Below are 25183 nucleotides of genomic sequence, written 5' to 3'. Positions count from 1 at the left end.
ATTGAGGGCAATAGAAGAAAGGGACGGCAGAGAATGAGGTGGCTGGATGGAGTCACTGAAGCAGTAGGCGTGAGCTTAGATGGACTCCAGAAGATGGTAGAGGACAGGAAGGCCTGGAGGAACATTGTCCATAGGGTCGCGATGGGTCGGACACGACTTCGCAACTAACAACAACAAAACTAGGTTTTCTGGAAATTCATCCATTTTCCTCAACGGTCGCAACCATTTCGCATAATCCCCGGCGCGAAGCTAAAAAAAAAAAGTAAAGGGACTTTGTGGTTCAGAGCATCGTAGTCCCTTAGCTCTGTAGTAAAGCGGGGGGGGGGTCCTTGGTACCCAGGAAGGTTGTTTTCTTGCAGACGTTTCATTTTCAAACCAGGTATCAGTGCATCAGGACCGAAGTCTTTCAAAAGCTGGGAGGCACACTATAAATGTCCATAAATGCCATTTATGCCGCCTCGCATAAATCTCTGCCCATCATTCCCTGGCTGCTTGCCTATCTGCCTGCGCTCACCCTTCCGCTAGATAAAATCTGGCAGCGGATAACCGCCCTAGGAGGCATTAAAGAGCCAGCTTTGGAAAAACGCCTCCTTTTTTCACGCCCCGGCGCGCCCGCCTCGCGAGGCGGGTCCGGCGTGTATAAAAGCGACTAGTCCCTGTCGTGCTTTGCCTGGGTCTTTCTCCGCACTCATTGGGTTTGGGCTTAGCGGGGAGGCTGCCATGGCCAAGTACGTGGAGCTGTACACGAAAGCAAAGATGCCCATTTTGGGATTGGGCACGTGGAAGGTAAGCATTCGCAACCCGGAGGCCTTTTGCCCATCTGGATGGCCATCGGTTGAGGTCTTTCCATTCATTTCCTTCCCGTTTTCGTTGGCGGGCTTTTGCTCCAAGGGTGAACAAAGCGGAGGATTTGGGGGAGTAGGCGGGTGGGGGGAGTAAGGTGGGTGGGTGGGCTTTCCTTTTGCTTTTTGCAGATGCCGAAAACCAAATGGCAAGCTTGCAAACAAGCCACGTGTCTTGCAGGCTTGCGATTAAATTGCTGGTTTGTTTTCCCCCCTACGTTTTGCAGGTTCCTCGCTGTCCCAGATGCAAGCGGCGGTTAGCTAATATCCGTTCTGCATCTGGAGGAGGCCTCTCTTTAATCCCCGATGTCGAAATAAAAATTTCAGACTCCCTCTTCCATTTTCTCGGAAGAGGGACGGAGACACTTGACACTAAGACGGAAATTAAATAAAATGGATTAAAGTTCGTTAGGCTTCGGATTTCCTAACGGTTGTCTAGAGCAGGGGTAGGCAACCTCGGCTCTTTTATGACTCGTGGACTTCAACTCCCAGAATTCCTGAGTCAGCATAGCTGACTCAGGAATTCTGGGAGTTGAAGTCCACGAGTCATAAAAGAGCCGAGGTTGCCTACCCCGGGTCTAGAGAAACTGCTTTGCTCGCACTATTTGGGGTACCGGCTTCCCCTTTCGATGCTGAAGTCTCTCAGGAGTCTGAGCTAACGTGGCTAATGACTAAGGATGCTGGGAATTGTAGTTTGGTACTATGTGAGGGCTTGATTGCTCATTCCTGCAATATATATAGTTGCTTCCTTTGGGAGCCAGCATTTTTCTCTTACCACTTACATTTTTTCACAGAATTAAAGTCCAGAATGTGAGAGGCTTCTTCTGTTGGGAGATATTCTTACTTTGTTGGTAGTAAGTTCTTTTGAGCAGGATAAGGTCAAGTGCCTAAAATCAAAATAGTAAGAATATTTTTCTCCCTGCTTCCATCTTTGCACCCTTAAACTGGTATGAAGAGAAGCAGTACTAGTAAATTGCTTTACTGATGTATATCTATTTTTTTTGTCCCAATAGGAGGCCCTTCATATTTAACTGATGCATAATTTATTCATAAATTAATCTGGTTAACATCATTTAGTGCTTTTCTGAAAATAAATACTTGTCAATCCAGTTCCTTAATTGACTTATGGGATTTTAAAAAGACAATACAACTGAGATCTGTTTCTATGGCTAAATACAACTGTTGCAGGATTTAAAGGCTCTTTTTACTATAATTAAGAAAGTATTTAATGGAATATCCCCATTTTTTAATGCATTTTTGCATTAGAAGCTTCCATTGGAGTGCCCTTCCTCTATTTATGTACCCAAAACGATGGTACCTGGCTAGGGAATTCTGGGAATTGAAATCCATGCATCTGAAAAGTTACCAAGGTTGAATAAAAGTGCTCTAAATCATTTGTGCTGTTTATTCCTTGCTTGCCCATGCAGCAGGTTTCTGACCTCATCTAGGCAGTACAGATGTTCCTTCAGGTGAATGCTTTGAAGACAGTGGGCCTTTCATTTTTCTTGGATGGCCCTTCTATATACAATTTATGACCATTCATTTAAGAACTGTTTGAAGTTACAATACTGCTGAAAAAGGTGACTTATGACTGGTCCTTGCACTTATGACTGTTGCAACAGCCCACTGTCATGTGATCAAAATTTGAGTGCTTGGCAATTGGCATGTATTTCTCACACTTGCAGTGTCCCGGGATCATGTAATTACCATTTGTGACTTCCCCAGAGAGCTTCTTACAAAGTCAGTGGAAGAGCAGGATTCACTTAACGACTGTGGCAAAAGTAGTAAAATTAGGTACAACTCACTTAATGACCACATGGCTTAGCAATGGAAGTTCTGGTCCCAATTGTGGTCATGAATCAAGGACTATCTGTAATCTCAAACCATCATGCAAAGAGAGTGTTAATAGCATTGGTCAAATTACTTTCAATAATTAGCAGTGACAGAGTCATTTCAGCAGGAGTTTTTGCTATAGAAATCATCTGTTCCAAACAAAGTTTTCTTCTGTTAATTCTATTTTTGTAATAAAACAGCAGCCTGTAATTTTATCTTTGCAAGAACCTTGCTACCTAAATCAAATATGCACTATTTGCCCTTAGGAGCAGAAGAATTTGTTCCAGAAATCCTCTGATGCCTCAGATAATTTACTTTATTGTCCTTGACATTTTGTTGTCTTTACAAGAGAACTACCAGTGCATCACTTGAAAAACTTTTAGGGTACATGAAGACCTAATTAAGATAACTATATATTTTGCTTTCAGTTTTCATTGGAAGTGCCAGCTGTACGTATACAGAGTGGCAATCAGGATTCTGGAATATCAGCTGCACACTGGTTTGCCCAGGCTATTAAAATTCTGCTTGGCTGCTTTATAGATAGATAGATAGATGATAGATAGATAGATAGATAGATAGATAGATAGATAGATAGATAGATAGGAAGGATAGATAGGAAGGATAGATAGGAAGGATAGATAGGAAGGATAGATAGGAAGGATAGATAGGAAGGATAGATAGATAGATAGGAAGGATAGATAGATAGATAGGATAGATAGATTAGATAGATTAGATAGATAGATAGATAGATAGATAGATAGATAGATAGATAGATAGATAGATAGATAGATGATAGATAGATAGATAGCACCACAAGGGATCACCAGTATTCTCAGGCTTGGGCAAGTATGTCAGCATCTTCCTACGTGATGAAATAAATCCTTAGTGTAAATAATATCCTGAAAACAAACAAATTCTGCTTTAAGGATAAGCAGTATAGTATCCTCGTGAGTATTTTGGGGTACAACTTCTATATTGTACAATTCCCCAGCATACTGAACACATCGAAAAGTTGCCACAGTTGAGAAACCCTGAAGGTATTATTAGCGCACTATGTTTCATCAGTGGCTTAATTTGCACAGAGAGGTGAATCAAATCCTGTCATCCTAATTAATTGGGAACAAGCTGCGTGCTATTGAACCTGGCCCTTTTGTACCTCCCACTATCACCAATGTCTAAATGAGCAACGCAGAATCAATCCAGGGACATCAAACTGATATCACAGCAGCCCAACCAGAACAGTACATTCGCAAAGAACTGATCAGCTGAAGGATCATGCACATCATCAGCAAAAGGGTGGTGACATCAAAGTAAGCATTATTTGAGGGTGTTTTTCTTTTCTTTGAAGGTCAGAATAGGGGTTGGGAGACAAATTGTTCCCATCTGCACAATCAAATCCTTCATCCTGTCAAGAAATAGCCTTGAGTCCACACATGTGGAAGTTGCCAGGGTTGAGAAATACTGTGTTAGCTAATAACTAATAAATATATGTACAAATAAAAGAGCCAGTTTGGTCTAGTGGTAAAGGCACCAGTCTAGAAATCAGGAAACTGAGTTCTAATCCCACTTTAGGCATGAAAATAAGCTGAGTGGCCTTGGGCCAGTCATTCTTAGCCCAGTTCATCTCACAGGGTGGTGGTTGTGGGTTATTTATTTATTTATTTAGCGTATGGCTGGTCACACACAGAATTAAAAGCACTTCATATTTACAAGTTAGAACAGTTAAAACAATTATTTTTTTAAAAAAGCAATTATAAAACCTAAGAGGAAAACAAATAACATTTCAGAGTTTAATGTCGAGTTTGGAGATCCAGTCAGTAGCTGCCGTTGTTACGCAGAGGAAGTCCTTAAAATCTCCTGGGTATCTTATATTAGTTTTTGCAGAATGTTGTTTCTGCTGTTAACCTTGGCAGCCAAATTCTGAATATGTTTTTTAAAAGACAGGTCTTAGGTGACCCCCAGATATTTTGGAGTTGCCTCATATGGGAGCAATTTGTTATTTAGGTATACATTGAGTTCTCTTTTTGCCAGTTTATTATTAAGGTGGAAACATGATGTGACTGTCTTACTTACGCTTGGGATTAACCTCCATTGGTAGAAGTATGTGCTCAGAGTTGTAAGGTTGGCTGTAAGTACACCTTCTGTAACTTCGATGTCCTTGTGGCTATATGCTAATGCCAAGTCATCAGCGTAAGAGAACTTTGTTGATAGCGTGGGTGGTATTTATTTATTTATTTAATTGCTTTTATATACTGCCCTATTTCCGAAGGGCTCAGGGCAGTTTACAGGGCAAAGTTAAAAAACAATATAAGTTAAAATAGAGTTAAAATAAAATTAAATAATTAATAGCCCCAAAAGTTAAAAAATTTAAAACCCCTCAGTCCAGGCTAGATAAATCAAATAACCAGGTTTTTAGGTCCCGGCGAAACGAACGAAGGTTGGGGGCAGTCCGGAGATCCACAGGCAGATCATTCCATAGGGCAGGCGCACCCACAGAGAACGCCCTTCCCCTGGGGATCACCCGCCAGCACTCACTGACTGGCAGCACCCTAAGGAGGCCCTCCCTGTGGGAGCACACAGGACGATGGGAAATTGATGCTGGCAGCAGGTGCTCCCTAAGATAATACGGGCCCATGCCATTTAGGGCTTTATAGGTCATCACCAGCACCTTGAATCTCACCCGGAGGGCAACCAGAAGCCAATGCAGCTCGTGGAGGAGAGGTGTTACACGGGAGTATCGGGAGACTCCCATCACAACTCGCGCAGCTGCGTTCTGCACCAGCTGAAGCCTCCGAGTGGTCCTCAAGGGCAGCCCCATGTAGAGAGCATTGCAGTAGTCTAACCGGGAGGTCACGAGCGCATAAGTGACTGTACGTAGGGCATCTCGGTCCAGATAGGGCCGCAACTGGCGCACCAGGCGGATCTGGGCAAAAGCCCCCGTGGTCACGGCTCCTATATGATCTTCCAAACTGAGCTGTGAGTCCAGGAGGACGCCCAAGTTGCGAGCCCTATCAACCGGGGGGTAACACCTCACCCCCCATAGTTAATGATGGACAAAACTGGTTCAACAGAGATGCCGGTATATCGGAAATATATAAGTTGAATAAGGATGGGGCCAATACAGAGCCCTGAGGGAGTCCATTATTCAGATGTCTTTGCTTACTAATTTTATCGCCCATGATGACTTGAAAGGTCCTTGCTGAGAGCATGTTATTTATTAGGCGGCCCATGGTCCTACAAGGGACAGCGTGGAGGAATTTGCTTAATAGACCATCCCTCCACACTGTATTGTATGCTGCTGTGAGATCCACAAATACAACAGATGTTTTCAATTTATTCTGATAGCTGCTTTCAATGTGGCTAGTAAGACTAAGGACTTGATCGGCACAGCTCCGATAAGATCTAAACCCAGCCTGTTCAATCGGTATGTGTTCGTTAATTTTCTGTCCAATTCTGTTAAGTATCAACCTTTCAAGTAGTTTATAACAAACACTTAACAGAGCAATGGGGCGATAGTTTTCTGGCTTGTTGCTTTCTTTTCCAGGTTTTAATATGCCGATTACCTTGGTTCTCTTAAATTCTGGAGGGAGCTTACTGGAAGTTAGGATATCTGTGTAGAATTTTGCCAGCCATTCTCTTGTGCGAGGCCCAGAGTGGATGATAAATTCAGGCATTACTCCATCAAAACCAGGAGATTTTCCAGCTTTGACATTCTTCAGGGCAGTATCTATTTCAGCCACTTGGAAGGGTCGAGCATATTCCTGGCTAGGCGAGCACGAAGTTTTTAAGTGCTTTAGTTCTCTTTTCACTAATTTAGTATGTTTCTTATCATGGGGTACTCTAGTTAAGTTGACAATTCGAGTTGCTACTTGATCTGGAGTAACCTCTTGTTTGCGTTGAGCTGGTTGGTCTCCTCCCAATTTTTTCAGTAGGCTCCATGCCTTCCTGCTTGAGTGTTTAAAGTCTAATCCAGATGTAGTTTGCTCCCATTTCTGCCTACGCGCCAGGTCAAGGTTATGAAGAAGTTCATCGGCTATCTCAGCATCACCTTTATCTAGATGTTTTTGGTATAGGTTTTCGCAGGTTTCATTCCATCCTGGGATATATTCCTTGCGGAAGCCACATGGGATGGATTTTTTGACATAATTGCTCCGACAAAGCGATAGTAGCTTTTACTAACTGCCGGGATACGTCCTATTGTGTTCTCAAGGTCCATCGTAAACTTTTCCCAGTTGGCCATCTTCAGGGTCCACCTTGGTCAGGGTATAGATCTGATAATAGGTATCTTTATTCCTGTCTTAATGATAATAGGTCTATGTTGGCTATGGGGGAAGGTTGGTAGCACTTGCCAAGAGGCAGGTACAGGTTTGGTTTTATCTTGTGTAACAAAACATAAGTCAGGGTTATACTCTTTCTTCCATGCAGCTGATTTAAAAGCACCTCGAACTTTAGCATCAAAAACTAGGTATAGGTTGTTCTACTCTGCCCATTCACAGAGGGTCTCGCCGTTAGTATCATTAAGCATATATCTCCATTGAGTGTGGTGGCTATTGAAATCTCCTATATAGATGCCCGGGTGTGGAATCCTTGGAAGAACTGTTTTAGGCCAAGAGATAGTAGGGGGCTTATAGATGTTCATAACTTGGGTGTCTCCAATCTTAATTGTGATAGTGTAGATGTTATCCTCACTGCTTGTTTCCAATATATATGCGCTTTCAACACACGTATGTTATCAGACCATAAGTTTGATGAAAAATAGCGCCTAAGACATCATATCCGGGTATTCTTCCTCTGCTTTTAAGCTGCTGTTCATTCTCAGTGCGTGTTTCCTGGATCACAGCCAAATCGATATAGTTTTCAAGTAGTAGTTTGGAGAGATGTTCATATTTTGATCTACTACTGCCTTCGATGTTAAGTTGGCATATACATATTGAACTTCCAATATTCTGAATCATTTTAGTATTGGTATTTGTTATTTCATTGGGGCAGTCACTCTTAGCCCAGTTCATCTCACAGGGTGGTGGTTGTGGGTAAAATAGGAGGAGGAAGAAGTGTTAGGTATGTTCACCACCTTGAGTTATTTATAAAAATAAAGTGGGATTAAAAAAAATTAAAAACTAATACATTTATTGGATTACATTTCCCATTATCCCCAAAAAACAAGACTAACACGTAAGGAGTTCCAGGATCCTTGATGCTTACCTTTTTTTTCTGCTCTCTTCCTAAGTTTGCTGTGGCAGAGTATTAAATTGCATCAGTATTTCTGTCAAAAATTGCAAATAAATTATATCACAAGTGGGACTTGGAAATGACAGTCATTCCTTGTGGAGCGGTTAAGTGTTTACAGCTCTCCCATCCAAGATAGTATAAGCATCAAGAACTAAAATACAGCACTCCTTTTCACTCTGTATTTCTTTGAAAGCACCCCTCAAGATAACTGCAGTGAACATGTTCGTTGGCACTCATGTTTATAATATACTTTCTTACTAATGAAGCTTGCAAAGCTGGCCTATGTAGATGTGACAGTTTTCTTTTTCCTTGCCTAGAGATATGCCTAGACACCGCATTGTACAAACTGTGATTAAATATTGGCTGCAAATCAAGATGGGAAACCATGGTTAGAAAGGTTAGGAAACCCTATTTTGTACCATGGTCTTTATTAGCCATGGTTAAGTATAAAGTACTTTCTATTCTTAATAAACTTTCTTTTCCAAATTGACAGCAGGCATGGTTGATGTCTGTTTTTGCATATCTTTGTCAGCCTGTTAGACCCTGACAAGCTGAATGCATTATCTAGAATCACATATGTGTACATATAGGACAGTTTCCGAGTTTGAAAAGAGTGCTGCGAAAGACAGCTGCAAAACAAGTGTTGCACTGAACTAAGCCAGACATGCTGAGATGAAAGGAATCTCAGACGCACTTGCCCTGAATATACCACCACTATTTTTTATTTCGTTATATGATTCGCGCGCCATTAGGCCCACGGGCTGCTACTGTGCCCCTCCACCCACTTCTCCTTAACTTGCAGTTTTGTAGCTTTTCCCAGCAGCCTCTGCCAGTTTAAAAGCAAAGAGGGTCCAATCAAGGACTTAGCTACTGTGCCCCTCCACCCACTTCTCCTTAACTTGCAGTTTTGTAGCTTTTCCCAGCAGCAAAATGTAAAATGATTTTGTTTATGGCTTAGCCATGCAGACTAAAGATTGCCATCCTAAGTCTTGTATATTATACCATTTTTGGACCTTGCCCAAAACAAACCAACTGTGGTTAAATATTAAACTAAGATCATCTTACTTTTTATAGGTAAGATGCTTGCTGTGTGACAAATTAGCTAAATAGGATTCTTGACTAGGATTCTTCTGTTGTCCAGTCTCCACCAGGAAAAGTAAAAGATGCTGTGAAGAAGGCCATTGATGTAGGCTATCGCCATATAGACTGTGCCTACGTGTACCAGAATGAAGAAGAAGTTGGCAATGGTATTCAAGATGCATTGCAGGCTGGGACTGTAAAGCGTGAGGATCTTTTTATTGTCAGCAAGGTATGTATATTTACATCTTAAGGAAGAAGAAAAAAACCCTTAATTCTGAATGTTTTTAAATAGCCTGCAACAATATTTGTAATCTCCCTGGAGTTTAGGAAGATTCAGCAGCACACAAATTAAATAAATAACTGTTATAGATAGAAAAAATCATTTATGTCAATCATGCTGATTAGTTCCAGAGATGAGATTACCGTACATAAAAGAGTGCAAAATTAGAACTAGTATATCCACAATAGAATGTCCTCTAGAAAGTGGGAGACCAGGAGTTCTAGTTTTGACTTAGCCATGAAAGCTAGCTGGGTGACTTTGGGACAGTCATTTTCTCTCAGCCCAACTCACCTCGCAGGGTTGTTGTGGGGAAAATAGGAGGAGGAAGATGGGTCGGATACATTCGCCATCTTGAGCTATTTGTAAAAATAATAAATTTCGGTTGCAAAGAGATAAATAAAATAAAAATTACAAATAGTTGTATAAATCACACTTAAGAAATTTTCCATTCATCAAGGTGATAACCTTGTTTGTCTTCTTTTGTACTGGTCACAATTGTTGAGCTACTTTCAAGGCCAGTTTTTTGTAATGTGGATTGTGGCAGCAACTGCAGCATCCTTTTGGAATTGACTTTAAATTTAGTGCCCCTATCCAGTCTGTTCTTGATTTGAAGAACGGACTGGTAATTTAGGAAGTTGGTCTTCTTCTTGAAAGTTACTTTCCACCCTCCAGATGTTTCATGTTTCTTATACAAGATCTAGTCTTGATTTTTTAAATAATTCCTTATAATCCAAGGGAGTTGTTATGGACACATTGACAGCCATATATGTAGTTCAGGGAACACAGGAACTAACCTTTCCACATGGCGTTTTTCTTTCAGCTTTGGTGCACCTTCCATGAGAAGGCTTTGGTCAAGAATGCTTGTCAGGCAACTCTGAAGGCTTTGAAGTTGAACTACCTTGACCTCTACCTTATCCACTGGCCTCTAGGATGTAAGGTACGGATGTAAGGATCCTAGGAGAAAAACTGATACACAAGTACTGGGGGCTTCCCCATCCTTTCAGTACGTTTAGATTACAGTTCCTAGAATTCTGTAGCTGTTCAGCTTTTCTCGTGGTCAGTCGTAACTGGGAACAGGAGGTCCACAAGAAGATCATTGATGTTCCATCCCACGCTTTCCCCATTGCTATCTGATTGGCATTAGAAAGCTGAAGGGGGAACATGCAATGAGAATCCAACCTTAAGTATTTCCATTCCCACGCATTCAGATGAGTGGATGTGAAGAAGGCTGAGTATGTAAAAGTGTAATTAGAAAAGGCAAGTACGGCATTTGGGGGGGGGGGGGTAGAGGAGCCCAGCTCCCACAAGCAGCTCTTTTTTTAAAAAAAAATATTTTAATTTATTTTTTCCCAACTCTCCCCCATAGATATCAACAAATATACTGTAATGCATAAATACATACACGTAAATTTTGGTGTTGCTCGTCCATTTCCCCTTTCACTGTATCTACACTCCTTCTCTCTCTTCCCTGTTCTCTACCTTCTTTCTCCCTTTCTTCTCTTTCTTTCCCACTTCCCTCTTCTTCCTCTCCTCTCCTCTTTCCTTCACCGCTCCCCTCCCATTTCTCCCCACTTCTCCTCCTCTTTCCCTCCAACCTTCCTACTTCCTTCCCCCCCCTCCTCTACCCTCTCCTCTCCTTTCTTCTCTCTCATCCCTCTTCAGATACAATTCAGGGGTAATGTCCGAGCAACTCCTCTCCCTAGATTTTCAATATCAGCTCTGATCAAAGACTTTTTGTGGGGTGGATTTTTCTATTGTTTGAGTGAATCTGTGCTTGAACAGGTTTCTTGTTCCTGTGATTTAATTCTGGCCATAAATTTGGCACTCACTATTTAGAAAACCAAGCTTTTAAGGATCCTGATTTTAATGGAGACTAGAACACAGTTAACCCTGCAGTCTTTGAGTGATTACAGTTGAAGGATGGTGGTATAAACCTGGGGCTAGCAAAATAAAACACCTAGGTAGCATCTACACAGCCACAAACCAATTTTTTAATTATTAGAAAAATTAAAATGATTTTAACATCTGTTTTGAGAACTTCAGGGTGAAATATTCAAAAGCTAGTAAGGAGTGATGGTGTTAACTATTATATATTTTTATTTTGGGGTGCCAGTAGCACTATGGAATCTGTACTGTGTATGGAATCTGCCTTCTAAAACCTTTTGCTGATGTTCTCTCTAGACTTTTTATATTTTCAAGTCCATTTTTAATTTATTTAAGTAATTGGCTGAGTAGTTTCGTATTAATGTAAGAAAGTCCAGTTTTTAGTTTGGGAAAGGAATGTGCTCTTACTTGGGGAGCATAATTATAATATCTGTTTTACAATCTGTACGCTCCGTGTTTAGCCTCCACTATCTCAAGGTAAAACTATGAAAAATTACTGCCATGAATTTAGCAAATCATTATTTTAATTAACCGGATATTGCTTTGATTTTTTTTAAGGCATCTTCCCAAATTCAGAACCAAGCACATCCTATTACACCTGGGCCTTGCTTACCAACTACTTCATTTAGCAATCACTCAAAGTTACAACACTGAAAAAATAAAATAGTGGTATGGCTGCAGCCATTTTCCTTCTCATTCTAGGTTGCCATAATCCTTACATTTACAGCCATTGCAGTGTCCCACATAACGTGATCACTATTTGGACAGTTCCAACAGGCACACAATTATGACCAACACGGAGTTACACAATCACTATTTGTGCTTCCCAGCTAGCACAAGAAGAGTTAATGGAGAAGGGGAGGTAAAATTGCAAGTCACAGTCATGTGATGTCTTGCTTAACAACCAAATGGGAAATAATGTTATAAGCCTATCATAGTCACATGACTTGCCAGTTCCAATTGAAGTTATTAAACGAGGACAAGTTGAGCAGTTTGTGGGCCACCTATAGTTCCTTGATACTGAGGCCCTTAACAATGGCCTCTTTCTGACTTTTCCTAAAATAGGAGCAGGAAACTTCTGGGGAACAGTACTCACCTAGACCTCTCAAAGGACCTTAAATTCAGATATTTAATTGCTGAGATCCAATGGTGTAGTTTCAGGCCATTTTTTTTGGAAGGGTGAAGGATTTTTGATCAGGCAAATGGAAGCAGTTTCCCATGATCTTCAAAAAAAAAAGAAATGATGTTTACTTTGATGTCACCACTCTTGGCTGATGATGTGTTTAGTCCTTCAGCTGATCAGGGACATGATGTAGGAGAAGAAGCAGAGCGAAGGGGCAGAGTTAAATGAGTAATTAGTCTGGAGTCGTTACATTGTCACACATGATCCAAGTCCAGTCCCCCAGAATTCTGTAAATTCTTACATAGCACCAATTTAGTATTGACCATTAGTTGATTAGTTTCTTGTGCATAGGCTGAGCAATAAATCCTTTTGAATTGCAAGTGATCCTTTATGCCTGACACACAAATCTTTCAGCATTGCCTAGTTCTGCATACTGAATAGCACCATTAGGAAAGTTCCACTGCTTGGTTTTTTTTAAAATACTTTTTATTTTTTATTCAAAAAGCTAAAATACAAACCTCCAAAAATATTTTTTTTGTATTTGTTTGTAAAATGCATGCTTTCTGACTAAGGCAGTGTCACCTATTTAGAAGAAAACTGACTTGGGATCTTGCTATGTATTGACAGGCAGGAGATGATCTGTTTCCTGTGGATGATAAAGGCATGATGATACCCAGTAACACAAATATTTTAGACACATGGGAGGTATGTACAATTTTAACTAAGGAAGTTTCTTCCCTGTATGCAGTGGTTTGTAAATAGATATTATATACATTGCACTTTTACACTGCAAATATTATAAATTTGCATTTGTTGAAATTATGACCTAAATTTTATGTCCTGGAGATTTTTTTATTTGTGATTTATTTTAATAAGACGCTTAATTATGGGTCCCTCCTGGTTTTTTGAGGATATTTACCAAAAATGCAAAATATTTTGGTTAGAAATACAGACTCAGCTCTTTTCCTTTATCTTGCCTGTAGCAAACTTTCAAAAGGAGATGAATCTCACTGTTCTTTCTCCTATTTAGGGTAAGCAAAAGAACTCAGAGAAAACAAAATTGCTGGAATTGTACATGCATTTATATATTAAACATGGTTTGCATAATAGTTCTTTATTCAGGAATGTTTGATGTTACTATAAACTAATTTTCAATTTATTTCAATGTGAAATGCACCAAGCACATGAATATGCAAAGTATAAATCAATAAAGGTATATCTTACAACTGATTTTTGAGAGAAAAAAGCATCCTGAAAAGTCACATATGTACAATTGAATTTCTGTTAGCTGCACACTTTCCTTTCTAGGACTGTTTGAAGCATATCCAAATAACAAATAGGATATCATTACTGGAATTGGCTGACCTATTCACCTAGTGCACGGGTAGGCAACCTTGGCTCTTTTATGACTCGTGGACTTCAACTCCCAGAATTCCTGAGCCAGCCATGCTGAGGAGAAATGAAGAGTTTTTCTTACTGAGCCATGCTGGCTCAGGAATTCTGGGAGTTGAAGTCCACGAGTCATAAAAGAGCCAAGGTTGTCTATCCCTGACCTAGTGGGTATTTATACAGTATTTATACTCTTAACTGCTGGCAGAGTTGTAGCCCAATCTTCTAACTTCAGAAATTGAATTGCTTATCTTCCCCCTCTGAAACTCTCTTGTGGCCAATCTCTATGATTGGGACATACATTGTACTAAGACAAAATGTGGTTTAGTTTCAACTTAAGTTGTATGAAAACCAGATTTGACTTACAGAACAAATCATGGCCTATAGTTAGGCAACCATGTTGGCTCAGGAATTCTGGGAGTTGAAGTCCATGAATCATAAAAGAGTCAAGGTTGCCTACCCTTATAGCAATGTGTGACCCAGGGTCTCTAAGAGAGGGCCTTGGAAAATATCACCTCTCTCTCACATGCTACAATATTCCATTTATTATTATTATACAAAAAGACTGAAAATAATCATCGGCTCCCTCTCTCAGCCTGATGTGTTCAGAGGTTTGTATGTTGTGAAGTGGTAGAATTTTAGAAAGGTCGCACCAAGTGATGTTTCTCAACACAAACCTTTTTAAATAATGGTTCTTCTCTTATTGGTCTTGGGAACTCCTAAAAAAAGACTAATGCCAGGCAGATTTTTGTGTTCATATACGCAACTGCTTTATCTCATATTTGGCCTTTTGTTATGTCATTAGGCAATGGAGGAACTAGTAGATGTTGGACTGGTGAAGGCAATTGGTGTTTCCAACTTCAACCATGAACAGATTGAGAGAATCTTGAAGAAGCCCAAATTGAAATACAAACCTGCAAATAACCAGGTAAATTCATAGGAAGTGGTTTGGGGATTATAAAGAATTATTTATAAAAAGAGAGAAGGATAAAAACAATGTACCGATAGAATATTTGTAGCTCAGGGTTGAACTGAGGGGTCCTTGGGGCTCTCTGAGCTTGATGGTTTTCTTGCAGACATTTCATCACCAAACTAGGTAACATCATCAGATCATCGTCATCAGGTGATGTTACCTAGTTTGGTAATGAAACGTCTGCAAGGAAACCATCAAGCTCAGAGAGCACCAAAGGCCCCACAAAACAATGTTCATTGCACAGATATCAGGGATTAAAGGAAATGTCTAAATGTACAGTTTTGTTACACCTCCCCCCCCTTTATTCCATCATTCTGACAGCTGATCTCAACATTTTAAAAATATTTGTGATTCTAATTTGAATTTCACAGCAGGCTTTTTGATTGAAATTGTAAATTGAAATTAACATGATACATACTAATTGCAAGGTTTATTTGTTCATTACAATTGAACTTGTAAAAAATTAAAGCTACTAGTTTGTACAGAATTAGAAAAACACACCATCTTACAAACACTGGAATTAGATATTTTACTAGAAGTTCTGTTTACAGCTCAATAAGTCAATCACTGGAAGAAGAGAATCTCTGGAGAAGTGCAAGATGCTTATGGTAGTCTGCATTAAAAATATCTTTGTGAACATTAGGAATCGAAACCAGTTTGAAGGCACAACATCATAATCTATTGAAAATCAAACTGAATTATAAATATGCAATAACAATGTTTGATTTTTAATTCCCTGTAAACCGCCCTGAGTCCTCAGGAAAAGGGCGGTATATAAATGTAATAAAATAAATAAATAAATTCAAATTGATTAGAAACTGTAACAGTTGCCTTTTTGCATTTCTACAGTCTATATTCCGAAAAGTATTGGATGACAGAGAAGGATGCTTTAGAGTAAAATTACATTCTAAATATAGTTTGTCTGTTCTGTTGGATTCTATTTGTGCAACAACTTCTATGTCTTTTTTGCAAATACATTTTGAATTTCTAGATGTTTCTAAAACAAAATATTTTGCAAATCCATTCAGTCAGCAGCTCCTGATTAGTAATCAGAATTCAGAACAAAGATTTTTTGAGAAGTTTCAACAGTGTCTCTTTAATAAGCATTTCAGCCAGAAATAGAATTAAACCTTCAGCTCTGTAACCCTATACCGTACAGTATCCTTTTTATACACTTGCAAGCAAGTGGAGAACTCAACACATGAAGACTGCAAGAACAATTGCTTTTTTCAGAGCCTCAGTGAAAGTGCACGAATAACATTTTTATCAGTCAAGTTACATATTCTTTTGACTTTTGTGTTAGCATTTCCAAATTTATTTTTTCTCTTGTGACACAAAAATCTGTCCCATAGTTGCTGTTAATATGATTGTGGAATTTCTCTTGGCTAGAGGATAATTTCATACAGCATCACATTAACCTGACATTTAATCATTATTTATTGAATAAACAAGTCATGGTTGATGTCACACAGCCTGCTGAGCTGTAAATTAAATAAATCATGGTATAACATGGTAGAATTGCCAGCCCAACAAATAAAGTTGGGGGTTTTTTAAGGGAAAGCATTGGGCTACCTGTTAATTTTTCTTAAGCAGCAATAATGCAATAATGCAATAATGAAAATCCTGCTAACCGTTAAGTAAGGGTTGCAGTGTGAATGCAATTATTTAGGGAAATCTAACGTAGAGCAATGTAGCTTTAAAAAAGGAAATCTATCATGTTTTCTGAAGAAACCAAGTGTTTGAAACTGGAAAAAGAAGCTGGTTGTGTCTACAGTTGAACTTGACCCAAATGCAGATGGTAATTTTTTTTTTGATGGGAAACATTTTGAATTTCAGCCTGTTTTGGGGTAATAATAAACATAGACTGACATCCATTTTTGTATATATTATAGGTTGAATGCCACCCATACCTAACTCAGGAAAAGCTGATTGAGTACTGTCAGTCCAAAGGGATCTCCGTCACAGCCTATAGTCCCCTTGGCTCTCCTGATAGGCCCTGGTGAGAACGTTTGGTCTTTTATTCCTGCGCTGAGCAAAAGCTGCTGGAGCTGAGAGTCCTTGAAATCTGATCTGCTAATCATTAACCGCATGTTGGAATGCATAAATGAGAAATGGAAATGACTCAAGAGCGAATGCATGCCTTGAAATTTATTTTATTTTATGTATTCCGTTTATTTGCCACCCACCTCCCTATCCAGCCATTCTCGGCAGCTTACAATGTAAAACGACAGGTGCACTAAAAACATCCAGCATTCAAATTAAAACATTAAAGATTAACAAGAGATTAAAGGGACAAATAGGTGAACAGGGTGGAAGTGGCATCTTCTAATCTAGTAAACCACCTCCAGACTGAGATGCCTACATCAGGGCACCAAACCAGTTTTTCAGGCCCTTTCGGAAGGCCAAGAGGGCAGGGGCAGATCTCACCTCGAGGGGCATGATATTCCAAAGGGTGGGAGCCACGGTAGAAAAAGCTCTCTGCCAGCCGAAATTTCTTGGTTATCGGGGTCCGCAGCATACATTTTCTGGCTCAAAGTGACTGGGCTAATCCCAAATGATAAAGCAAGACAGAGAAATGGTTCTTAGGATATTTCTGGATTGAGGCCAAACATTCCCACCCATCACAATTGCAAAAAGAGATGATGGGCACACAGTTTAACAGATGGAAGACAATGGATTCTCCCCAGTTCGTCTACTTCTGAAAACCTGAGTGTTAGGAGACATATTTTTGCCAGTTATAGTGCAACTAGCTATCCACAGATTGAGTTTAATCATTTGTTACTTTCTCAACAAAAATTGTGATTAGTAAGAGGAACACGGATACATTACAAAAATAATTACGGTGATTATTACCATTCATAATGTAATATAACAGTGAATAACAGAAGCAGCAGTAGTTAAATTACAGAAACATGTAAGGGAGTGACAGATTTGATGCAGAGAGAAAAGATTAGGAAATTGGGATTCATACAATATGTGATGCCTAAGATCACTTTAAGAGTGTGTTTATTGTGTAAACCTAGTTTAAACCTGAGGAAACTATAATTTAATGGGCTGGGTGAATCCCCCGTAGACTGGATTTATACAGAACACATGGGGCCATAAGAATTTCTTGATTTGTTTTGTTACATTTATTTGCTGCCTGTTTTTCCAGTGGGCTACTCTAGGCAGCTTATTTAGTTTACTTAGCCTGTTATAGGAATTTACCCAATGTGTTTTATAAATTATTCACCTAAATATTATGTGTGTGAGTGAGAAAGCCCTCCAAAGATCACCAGATGCATTCAGGGCTAATGAGATGTTAAGCCATATGATTATCATCTCATTATCAAATCCCTGCACTAAAGAGAAGAATTTCTCTTCTTTTTTTGCCATTTGTAGAGGATAAAATCATACATTAGGAAGAAAAGCTGATTTGGGAAAAAGCTACAAGATATTGTAGTGATGTGTCATTTTCCTTTCTAGCTAGTTAACTTTGCAGCTAGATAGCCATACTTTTATTAAATTTGCCTATATTATAATAATAATAATAATAATAATAATAATAATAATAATAATAATAATAATAATAATAAAAAAGAGTTGGAAAGGACCTTGGAGGTGATCTAGTCCAACCCCCTGCTCAGACAGGAAACCCTATACCATTTCAGACAAATGGCTGTTCAGTCTCTTCTTAAAAACTTCCAGTCTTGGAGCATTCACTGCTTCTGGAGGCAGGTTGTTCTACTGGTTAATTGTTCTAACAGTCAAGAAGTTTCTCCTTAGTTCCAGGTTGTTTCTCTCCTTGATTAGTTTCTATCTGTTGCTTCTTGTCCTGCCTTCAGGCACTTTGGAGAATAGCTTGACTCCCCCTTCTTTGTGTCAACCCCTGAGAGTTTCTCAGTGTTGTTAATTATTTGCTACCCTTGATTTCTTTTAATGCTAGGGCCAAGCCTGAAGACCCTTCACTCCTGGATGATCCAAAAATTAAAGAGATTGCAGCTAAACACAATAAAACAGCAGCTCAGGTGTGTATGTGTGCAGTTAAGCAGGAAATCTCATACATCAGATGGCTATTGGAGAGGCAGATTCTCTAACACAGAGGTCCCCAACCCCGGTTCATGAACTGGCACTTGGCCACAGCATGCCAAAAACTGGGCCATGCAAACAAGCGAAGCCCCACCCATGGGATGCAGGCAGCATGCAAACCCACACCCCCTCCGATCAGTGGAAAAACCTCACTTCATAGAACCGGTCCCTGGTGCTCAAAAGGTTGGGGGCCACTGCTCTAAGGAGCAACATATAACTCCTAGGTAGACAGTACTAACCAAGATACCAAATCTGGAGGCGGTCCGGGTTTGGATGGGGAGGAACAGGCTTCGACTCAATCCCGCCAAGACTGAGTGGCCGTGCATACCGGCATCTCGGGAGAACCAGTTTTGTCCATCGTTAACTAGGGGGGGTGAGGTGTTACCCCCCGTTGATAGGGCTCGCAACTTGGGCATCCTCCTGGATTCACGGCTCAGTTTAGAAGACCACATAGGTGCCGTGACCAGGGGGGCTTTTGCCCAGTTCGCCTGGTGCGCCAGTTGCGGCCCTATCTGGACCGAGATGCCCTACGCACAGTCACTCATGCGCTCGTGACCTCTCGGTTAGACTACTGCAACGCGCTCTACATGGGGCTGCCCTTGAGGACCACTCGGAGGCTTCAGCTAGTGCAGAATGCAGCCGCGCGAGTTGTGATGGGAGTCTCCCGATACTCCTGTGTAACGCCTCTTCTCCGCGAGCTGCATTGGCTTCCAGTTGCCCTCCGGGTGAGATTCAAGGTGCTGGTGATGACCTATAAAGCGCTACATGGCATGGGTCCGGATTATCTTAGGGAGCACCTACTGCCAGCATCAACTTCCCATCGTCCTGTGCGCTCCCATAGAGAGGCCCTCCTTAGGGTGCCGCCAGTTAGGGAGTGCCGGCAGGTGATCCCCAGAGGGAGGGCATTCTCTGTGGGCATGCCTGCCCTTTGGAATGATTTACCTGTGGAACTCCAGACCACCCCCGATCTGCGTTCATTTTGCCGGGACCTGAAAACCTGGCTTTTCGATTTATCAGGCCTGGACTGAAGGGGTTTTAGCTTTTTAAATATTGTTTTAATTGTTGGGCTTAATTAATTTAATTTATTTTAATTTTATATTATCTTTTATATTGTATTTTATGCTGCCCTGTAAACCGCCCTGAGTCCTTCGGGAATAGGGCGGTATAGAAATCTAATTAAATAAATAAATAAAATAAATAATGCAGAAAAGAATGGTCCATTTTGCTTGGGGGGGTATGTGTGAGTTCTTGGAAGGGTTTATATGTCAGCATGTTAATATACATATATGAGTTGAGTGGGAATAAGATATATTTTTCTGATCAGTAATCCTTGGTTTGGCCTAATCTTGGCTCTCAGGTTCTGATCCGGTTTCATATCCAAAGAAATACAATTGTGATCCCCAAGTCCATCACTCCATCACGGATTGAAGAAAACTTCAAGGTAAAAATAATACCCACTTCTGTATTAATTGATTCCTACATAGCACATTGTGGTTGGTCACAGTCAGCAAGATGTTTAGACTGGATTTGGCATTTTTATCAACCTATCAAGTGCTTCCCAAAGATTTGGGATAGGCAGTTGTTTATTATTATTATTACTATTATTATTAGCAGCAACCCAGATCAGTTGGTGTTGTTTGGGTTGGTAGTTGGATATTTTTTGACTTCTCAGTGACTGACTCCAAATCACAATGGTGATATGGTATGATATAAATATGATGCTGCTTTAGACAAAAAAAATGATTATTTGCCATTATACTTCCTACTAAGTAAGGATGGTTGTGGGTGTCTTTTGTGGTTTAATTAAAACAATATGCAGCAAGCACCTGACTTGCTTCCTTACCTAAGAGATTATTAGAACTTGGGCTTCCTTGTTTTAACCTTCTAATTGTTTTATTTCACTGTTTTATGAGTCACTCAACAGTGAGATGAATTGCAGTGTAAATTTGATAAATAATACCTTAACCACTACAGCATCCTGGCTGTGTGTTATCCATAAAATGAAGAGTTCTCTGTTCATTGAAAGAATTCCAAGTTTTATATACAGTAATTGTTTTAGATTCTTCAAACAGATGGAAGAGCACATACTTTGTGTTGTTTTGTTTTCTCTTCTGACTTCTTCAGTTTAATAGGATTTAGATAGCAGAAACTGGAGAGAGCAAGACTCAGAAAACTGAGATGAACAATTTTATAAAGGCTGGCTGGTTTCACCCTAAGCCATAATGTGTATTATTATTAGATTAATGGTTTAGTGCATCATATGAATATAATTACTCTTTGCTTTCCTCTTCTGAAGTTGGCTTGTCTTCATGAGTTGACCAAGAGTGAGGAAATATTAATAAGATTTAATTTGAAGACACTCCTTTCATTCCCAAGATTGAAACAGCTTGCCCCAATTGTGGGATGATGGATATTGCTGAAAGGTGGCTTTGGATGAATTATAAGATTCTTGAACCCTCCTAATGTTATTTTATACAGTTCCTATTTTTCTTGATCGTTAGCTATGTTGGCTGGGACGGATTGGAGTTACAGACAACATGTCTGAACAGGCAGACGTTTCCCAACCCAGCTATAGCTTCTTATAATTGCATTGGCCCTCTTTGTATATCTGCCAACTGTTGCATTTCTTACTGAAGATAAGGTAGGCTGTTAGGCAAAGAGTTATCTGCATGGAGGTACCTAGTGATCAGCAAAAAAAACAACAACACAATTACATGTGCACTCAATTATTGGCATTGTAGGGCTTGATTGAAACCAGCTAATACAGAGGTTAATTGCACTCATTTCTCCTTTACCTTTCTTCTGGACTGTTTGTCTCACCTATCAATTTAAGATCTGTGGACTTCAACAGCCAGTGGGGAATTCTGGGAGTTGAAGTTCCCAGGTCTTAAAAGTTGCCAACACTGGTCTATGTGATCTAATGTGAGCCAAATAGCCGAACTGTGGGCCACTTACGGCCATTCCAGCCACATTTTTGTAGCCCTCGGGGCATCATCAATCTTGGGACCTCAATTTCCACTAAAAAAAGATCTGTTTTGTGAAACGTTTACCCTGGCTGATGACAGTTATACATGAACACAGAGAAAAAAGTAGGGTTATATTATAAATTACCATTTTGGAGGAAGAAAAAACACCAACTTGAGCAGTAACTGGCAAATGTATAATTTTTTTCTAATTATGCTGTGGCTTTCAGATCAGTATCAAAAAAACAATATATTCTGCTTGCTCAGGTCAAATAATATAAATGGAATCTACTATGAATTTTTAACAGAGTTGCCAAATTTTTACCCAGACCAACTATATAAACTTAACTTTGCAAGTGCTGGGAGTGTGTTTAATGTCATCCTTATTTTTCTTAGCCTGTTTGTTTTTGTTAGAAAATTGAGAAGCATTCTCAATTAATTAAATTAATTAATCTAACTGCTTCAAGCAGAGGACGACTGACGTAGACCGATACAAATGTGTGCCGCTGAAATATTTCTGCAGGCAGCAAAACCAGGCACTGTATGGCGTTGAACAGTAATGTATTTAGCAATGGAGGAAAATCAATATAATGAAAAAACAGGAGTACTTCCTTAGACTTGCAGACGTTTTGGACAATAATTCTTTGTACTAACTGGGAATCGTAAAAGCTGGAGCTGAAGATATATAGTATATGGCCGTGGTGGTGAACCTATGGCACGCAGAGCCCTCTGTGGGCATGCATGCCATCGCCCCAGTCCTAGGCCTTCAGCTGGGTTTTATAAAACCTTTTCGCTTTAGGTCTCCGCCGCTGTGTGCAAAAAAAAAAAGGTTCAATCAATTTCAACTTATCGTGGGGGAAAAAAAGATCTTGCAAAGTTGGAATTGATTGATTGAGCTTTTTAGTCCCACCCAGTCTGCTGTTACCACCGCAGCCACGCCTACCCAATGGGCCATGCCCACCCGGCACCCAACGATACATAAGTGGGTTTTGGGTTGCAGTTTGGGCACTTGGTCTCTAAAAGGTTCTCCATTATTGGTATATGGCATCCATGGTTAAAGGTTACTCAAGCTTGTCATTCAACAGAATGATTTTTGGAGTTCTTAGAATTTCTTATCGTTTTTTTTTCCTGTCTGCCAGGTATTTGACTTTGAGTTGTCTAAACAGGAGATGGAAACCATCCTCAGTTTCAACAGGAACTGGAGAGTTTGTGCAATGACCTCGTAAGTATGATTTGGAGAAATTTTTGGAGTGTTGTCCAATTCAGTTCTAACTAGAGCTATGATGCTTTCTTGGGCAACAGCCTGTAAAATGATTTTATTGTGCATAAACCAACTGATTTCTTACTTATTCAGCAAGAGCCTTGGTGGAGCAGTGGGCTAATGCCTCCTTAAGTAACACCAGCTGCCTGCAATTAGTGCAGGTTCGCATCCCACCAGGCTCAAGGTTGACTCAGCCTTCCATCCTTCCCAGGTAGGTAAAATGAGGACCCAGATTGTTGGGGGCAATTAAGCTGACTTTGTAATAATGCTGCTTGGGGGGGGTGTGAAAGCCGTAATAAGCAGGCATATACATAAAATGAAGGCTACTGCTAAGCTTGTAAGCCGCCCTGAGTCTTCGGAGAAGGGCGGGATATAAATGGAATTTTTTAAAAAAATCAGCAGGTGGAATGGATATGTTTACAGGTAGTCTTAGACCTACAGCCACTTGTTTAGTGGCCATGTAGAGTTAAACAGCACTGAAAAAAAATGACTTAAAAACTGGTCATCACACTTAACAACCATCTCAGTATCCCCACAGTCGCTTGATCAAAATTTGGGCACTTGGCAAACAGCATGCATTTGCAACAGAGATCGTTTTGCCACAGTTAAAATATGGATTTATCATGTTTGATATTAATCCAGCCAGTTTTAACGATGAGGAAAAAAGATAAAAAACACACCAAATAAAGAGACTCTTATGTGTGCTAGAGCTACATTTGTCTGAGGATCACAATTTGTGCAGGTTTGTGCTAGATGCTATCAAGGACTTTTGAAATAGCAAGTTTAGGACATTAGCATGCAATTCTTGCTTTGGCAAGACAGACTTAAGTGCCATTTAATCCCAATGTTTGATTCTTTCTCTCTTCAGGTGTATCAATCACAAGGACTATCCTTTCAGCATTGAATACTAAAAATCCCGCAAAACACGGGAGTACACAGTGGACTGTTGGCATTGATTATGTTGGCATTTCTTTTTTGGATCAGCCTCTCCATGCAATAAACTTTTTTCTGCCTAAATTGAATATGATGTGGTTATTTTTATGAACATATATTTCTCTGGCGAGATCATAAGTGGCTGGAGCTTTAGAAAAATGAGCCATAGTTTAATTTGTCTTATATTTCTTCTGAAATCATTTCAGATTAATGTCTCCTATTTGAAAAAGCAGAATATCTTTTTAACATTTGGGGGGGGGAGTTTAATGATTTGTGTGTATGCTTGCATTACACTTAACTCTTTCTTTGTCTCCAGACTAGGGGCATTAAAGCTTTGGTGGAGTTGTATGTTTTTGTAGTTACTCTATGTGGAATTCTCATTCAAGAATTTGGAGTGTGTTTTGTGTTTAATAAAATTGTTTGGTTACTCTAGTAGTGGCTTTCCTGTTTTCTGATGATAGAAACAATATTAGCTATGGATCATTTCAAAACCCACATATTTAAAATAGATGTATTAAAAGCCTATAATAGGACCCTGGTGGTTCATTGATTAGAAAGCAATATTGCAGACTAACTTTGCCCACAATTTGGGGTTCGATTCTGACCAAAGTTGACTCAGCCATCCATCCTTCTGAGGTCAGCAAAATGAGGACCCAGATTGTTGCGGTAATATGCTGAGATTTTAAATCTCTCAGGAAGTGCTATAAAAACACTATGAAAAGGTATATAAGTTATAAGTGCTGTTGTTACTGCTATAATTTTCATAAGAAATACCTTGTCATTTCCAGATTAGAATGGTTACCAATAGACCTCACTCCAAAAGGGATGAAGGTTAGATCAGCAGCACACTGTATGGATAAAGGGTTGGCAGGCCTTCATAGATGGGTTTTTTGTTGGAACCTCTGAGACTCAATATTCAAGTTGCTTTTTTGGGAAGACACACAACTGATCAAGGAAGAACATTCTAGGAAGACCACTTGGGCCTTATGGGATGTTGCAAGGAGCAGAATAGAGGAAGGGTCCTTGATTCTAACCTCTTCCTCAATGCAGGTGTCCAAATTAAAACATCCCAAATGGATGGCTATCTAGTCTTTGCTAATATACCTCTGATAACGAGCACCCCACCGCCTGTCTGGATACTTAGTTCAATAGTCACTACTTTCATGGTTGTAAGGATTTTTCTAACAGAATGTACCTTACGTCCCACAAATAGATTACTCTTATGGAGTGAGAGGCAATGTTTCAACCATCTACCTATCCTTTCAGGTATCTGAAGAGACATTGTACCTTCTCAAAGCTAAATGTGCAATCTGACTGGAAAGAGG

The 25183-nt window shown here is 39.9% G+C and overlaps 1 protein-coding gene across 3 annotated transcripts; it reads left to right on the top strand.

Annotated features, from left to right (window-relative positions):
* Positions 1-567: 567 nt before the first annotated feature.
* AKR1B1 (aldo-keto reductase family 1 member B) lies at positions 568-24284 on the top strand. Of its 3 annotated transcripts, none has more exons than XM_081331445.1 (10): positions 568-786; positions 9046-9213; positions 10085-10201; positions 12899-12976; positions 14466-14588; positions 16526-16632; positions 18559-18640; positions 20059-20142; positions 22804-22886; positions 23794-24284. In XM_081331445.1, the coding sequence occupies exons 1-10, from the start codon at positions 721-723 to the stop codon at positions 23834-23836; spliced, it is 951 nt and encodes a 316-aa protein (XP_081187571.1). In that variant the 5' UTR covers positions 568-720; the 3' UTR covers positions 23837-24284. The 3 variants fall into 3 exon arrangements, with proteins under 3 accessions (XP_081187571.1, XP_081187573.1, XP_081187572.1); XM_081331447.1 differs by lacking the exon at positions 568-786 and adding an exon at positions 3748-3985; XM_081331446.1 differs by lacking the exon at positions 568-786 and adding an exon at positions 8033-8301.
* Positions 24285-25183: the final 899 nt, after the last annotated feature.

Source organism: Vipera berus, assembly GCF_964194415.1.
Source record: "Vipera berus genome assembly, chromosome: 6".
NCBI lineage: Eukaryota > Metazoa > Chordata > Lepidosauria > Squamata > Viperidae > Vipera > Vipera berus.
This window is presented reverse-complemented; position numbering and strand designations above follow the sequence as displayed.

Bases quoted from the DNA above. Each gene is read 5' to 3' on its own strand.
- AKR1B1 (XM_081331445.1), top strand. From the start codon at position 721: ATGGCCAAGTACGTGGAGCTGTACACGAAAGCAAAGATGCCCATTTTG. The intron at 10,202-12,898 runs GTACGGATGTAA...ATGTATTGACAG, and splicing joins ACTGGCCTCTAGGATGTAAG to GCAGGAGATGATCTGTTTCC. The intron at 22,887-23,793 runs GTAAGTATGATT...TTCTCTCTTCAG, and splicing joins AGAGTTTGTGCAATGACCTC to GTGTATCAATCACAAGGACT.